We start from the raw sequence: 4,023 nt of genomic DNA, 5'->3' as shown, positions 1-4,023 counted from the left end.
CTACATTTCCTCTAGGTATACACGTGCATATTATAGCTGCACGCATGTAAGAGCAGTCGCAGTCTAGGAAAGATAATGAATAAGCGCATAGGGGCGTGTAGCTCAAAAAACTCTGGAGTGGATGAGTGGGAGTAGAAAAGCTGCGTACCCTCCACGCATGAGAATGGGACAGAAAAACCGTAATGAATGCAGAGCTGCCACAGGAGCCCTAAGAATATCATCCCCTCGGCGGCCTTCAAGTCTCCTGGAACGCTGCGCACACTCAATCACCCCCCAGGACTCCAGCTGTCAGGCTGCAGTTCCCCAGTAGCCCGCGCAAAAGTACATCCGATGCATAATTGCTATATTTATATTTTCCAAGGCTGCACTGAACTAGATTGAAATATGTTGCAATGAGATATTTGCGCTCTGTGTAAAGCATCCGCAGGCACGCGTAATTCCAGAAGCATTCTTTCTTACGAACACAGACTGGAGATAAAGGCTAAGAGCGTCTCCTTCAAGGCCTCTTCTAACGTATCTGCGGCGGAGGCTGAACACGAGCCTGCAGGCTTCTGATCACAGTTGAGTGTCTGGCTGCCTTTGCCTCTCCTTGAACGGACAGCAAAGAGAGGACTCTTGAGAACTGCAACTTTGATAGCCTGCTGGGGATAAACTAGTGGGCTGAAGGGCTTGTCCGTCATCGGCCTAGTGTCATTTGCAGCGCTGCAATTCGGCAGAGGCACACTGCTTGCTGCTGTAGTGAACTCGGTTGCCGCTGCAGCGTCCACAGCAGCAGCAACAGCTTCCTGCAGAGACACTCCCCCGGGCCCCTTCCTCAAGGACTGTAGCAGGCGAACGCTACCGGTGACGACACTGCGAACAGCACAACCCCCCAGTGTAGGGATCCCCTACGAAAGCTGTGCTTTCCGACCGCCACACAACTGGGGCCCCCCAGCGGGTTGAATGAGGGTTTCAATCCATCGGATTGTAGTGCAATAATATAAGTAATAATCTCTATAAAAAGGCTGGTCCAATGGTGAGGAAAACAATAATTCGAACTGCGGATAACAACCCATTCAGCAACAGCAAATATATTACTGTCAATAATAATACCAGTTGTGAAAGTAATACTCAACATAATGTTACTATTGTCATACTGTAATAATGATGTTGCTACATATATACAATTAATAATCACACACCGTAACTTTGCGCTGGCCGAAGCTACTGCGACTTTGCACCTCAAGTGCTCTGTCAGGAGACGGAACGGCTCTAGAGCAGCGGAAACTGCACTATGCTGAGGGGCTGCTGCCCCACTGGACCCTGGTGGTGAGAGGGACACCGCATCTTTAGCCTGTCAAGCGACCAGAACAGGTACAGACAAAAGACAGAAACACACGGACAGAGCTAATGAGACTGCAAGCTCGTCACTAAAGACTGAAGCGTTGCATCCGTAAGCGCAGCGTGCCCAACACAAAAACGTCAACAGACAAGAAACGCAGAGTTCACTCAGAGCTCACCAACTCAGCGTAGATGCCGGAGGCAGCGAAGAAGGCCCGCACGCAATCATTCACGTCGGCTTCCTGCAGCTGTAAAGCAACAAGGAGAAGAGACAAGGAGAAGAAACATGCCGGCGCACGTAGACTGCAAGGGCCTCTGCCTCCCGCCCCTTTTTCTGTCCCCCCACCGCCAACAGACCTACCTGGGAGGCTAGACGCTGTAAAAGCAACAGAAATAGCGGAAGACCTGCTTTGCACGACCGGCTACCGTCTCCGTTTCCCTCAGCTGAGGGGGCCCTGGCAGTCACAGCTGCGGGAGGAAAATGGAGAGGTTCAGGGCCGTTTCCGGGCTGTGCAGCTTTCCCAGCTGCGACTGGTTGCTGTTCCTGCTGCTGCAGCAGCGCTGCTCGCAGGCTGGAGGATGATTCCCCAGCCGCAGCCCCCAAGATAAGAGCGACGTCCTCGGGACTGAAGTAAGAAAGACTGGTAGCGACACGTGAAAGCAGTTTTGCAACAAGATCCGCGTCGTCCACGTGGTGCCTGTCAAAGCATCCAAAGCCAACCATACACACGCACGCAGACAATCGCACGCACGCAAACTCCCTGCTTCCATCCCCCCTCACACACTGCAGAGTGCACTGTGGGAAGAGTTGGCTCGCGCCCCGGCCAAGGGTCCCCTCCCTTCCACCCTGTTTATCCAGGGCAAAGGTAATCAGCGGAGCGAGAAAGCAATTCTTCAGGGCATAGGCAGAGGAACTGGACAAAGGATTTTACGAAGCTTCAAGTGGCTGACCGACTCTGCTAACAATTTGCAGAAGAGCGCCAAGTCGTTAGCCGTCCATAACAACCAAAAGGTATCGACAGGGGGAGCCGCAGGCTCACCATCAAGCGCAAAGCGTCGTAGCTGCGTCTCGCAGCAACACAGACAAAGAGCAAGGTACTGCACCGCAATCCCACAGCACCGCCTCCAAGCAGCACAGAATCTTCCATATCACAAAACCCACAGATCGCTCGGTTTCATGCAGGTAAAGGTGTAGCCATAAATGCGTCCCTGACGAGCTGATGAAGGTCCTGGCCTCTGGCAACCCTAAACCCTAAACCCTAGACTCTCAAAGGCGGCAGTCAGTTGTCTGACAGCTGTCTTTGGGAGGAGTTGTATGTAGCCACAACGGACCTCTGCAAGGAAGTGTTTGGGATGAAAGTTCGCCCTTAAGGCTAGAAACAGAAACTGGAGGATCCCCGCTGGGCTGAACACAGCCAACGGAGGCAGCAGCATAGCGCATGCATAACCCTAAACGCCAAACCCTAGAACGCACGACGAGTTCGCAGCACTGCACAGCAACGGGCCTTCTAAACCTTTACTGATTCCTTATAGTGCATGGACACCCATAGCGGTGCTGTGCATAGAGGTTTGGGCCTGCAGGCGGACCTCAGGCTAGGCAATGCCGCAACTGCATGCATTTCCAGTATTTCCCACGTCCGTTCTGCTTTTGCATGTTGATGTTCGGAGACGCGGCTCTCCTTCGCTGCTCCTTCGTGCAGGTGTGCGTTGGGGGGGAAAGTCTGAGGGAAAATAGGGCGCCATTGGGCGGCTGCGGATAAGCAGGAGTCTGCCTTCATGGAAGGGGGCGGCGCCTCCTGTGTGCCGGGCAAGGGAGAAGAACCAGAGGCCGCAAGAGAAGGGAGGGGAGGTGCCAGCAGCGCTGCATCCAGCAGCTGCCTTGGACAGACTTTGGCGGTTTGTGTTATTCTTAACTGTGCATTGTTCACAAGACGAGGGAACAGCAAAGCATACTTCCCCATAGCAGCCTCCGGTTGCACAGCCTCTGATGCCGTTGCAAACGAGCGGCGGTCAACGTCCCAGCGCAGAGAGGGCCAGAACACCAAGCCCTAAACCCTACACTGGATACGCAGTTGGGGAGACTGGAGCAAACGCTCTCCGCAGTTCCGCCTCCGCCGGAAGTCAAGGGGAGTCCCGCAGGACTCAAATAAACACTTTATTTCCTTGGGCAGCCCTGATGAGGGGGGAGAGAAAGAACAACCAACAAGAATGGCATTAGAGCACTCCCTAACCTAACCAGGGTCTATGCCGCATGCACTCTAGGTCCACGGTATGAGCAGGAAAACATTCAAATCTCAAAATAGTTTGTTATTTCAGTCCTCGGCTCGAAAGAAACAAGCTCTTCCCAAGACAAATAACAGTAGTTCCTGTAACTGAGCCGGCTTCCAAGCAGCGCTCTTCAGCAGTGCCTCGATGGCTTGCCGGCCTTGCGAGTATTCAGACTTTTCTTCCGTTCTCTCAGCCCTGTTTTAACAATCCGCCCCACTTCTGACTAAATGCTTTTGTTTGTTTTCTACTGTATTTTTACTTGTTCCCTGCCCCTACAGCGGCCCCCCTGTCTGCGGAGTGGGTAAGGTCACCTATGGGGGGATCCTCGCGCTTACCAATACGTGTACCCCTTGAACTTTTACACGGGAGAAACGCGAATTTTTCGGCATCTAGGAAGCTCGATCTCTGTCGCAGCGTGTTCCGGCTTGTTGCGTC

General features: G+C 53.1%; 1 protein-coding gene across 1 annotated transcript in view; it reads right to left on the bottom strand.

Annotated features, from left to right (window-relative positions):
- EMH_0016660 (uncharacterized protein) overlaps positions 1-3,281 on the bottom strand; it is a gene marked incomplete at both ends in the record, with an annotated part of 3,655 nt that extends 374 nt beyond the window's left edge. Inside the window, 8 exons of the mRNA XM_013500688.1 lie at positions 149-252; positions 460-852; positions 1,182-1,333; positions 1,500-1,568; positions 1,682-2,018; positions 2,285-2,418; positions 2,653-2,725; positions 2,908-3,281. Coding sequence (XP_013356142.1) covers positions 149-252; positions 460-852; positions 1,182-1,333; positions 1,500-1,568; positions 1,682-2,018; positions 2,285-2,418; positions 2,653-2,725; positions 2,908-3,281 — 1,636 coding nt within the window. The remainder of the gene's footprint in view (positions 1-148; positions 253-459; positions 853-1,181; positions 1,334-1,499; positions 1,569-1,681; positions 2,019-2,284; positions 2,419-2,652; positions 2,726-2,907) is intronic.
- Positions 3,282-4,023: the final 742 nt, after the last annotated feature.

This window comes from Eimeria mitis, genomic scaffold (assembly GCF_000499745.2).
Source record: "Eimeria mitis Houghton genomic scaffold, Emh_scaff574, whole genome shotgun sequence".
Classification (NCBI taxonomy): domain Eukaryota; phylum Apicomplexa; class Conoidasida; order Eucoccidiorida; family Eimeriidae; genus Eimeria; species Eimeria mitis.
The sequence above is the reverse complement of the archived record's forward strand: the minus strand, read 5'-3'. Positions and strand labels throughout refer to the sequence as shown.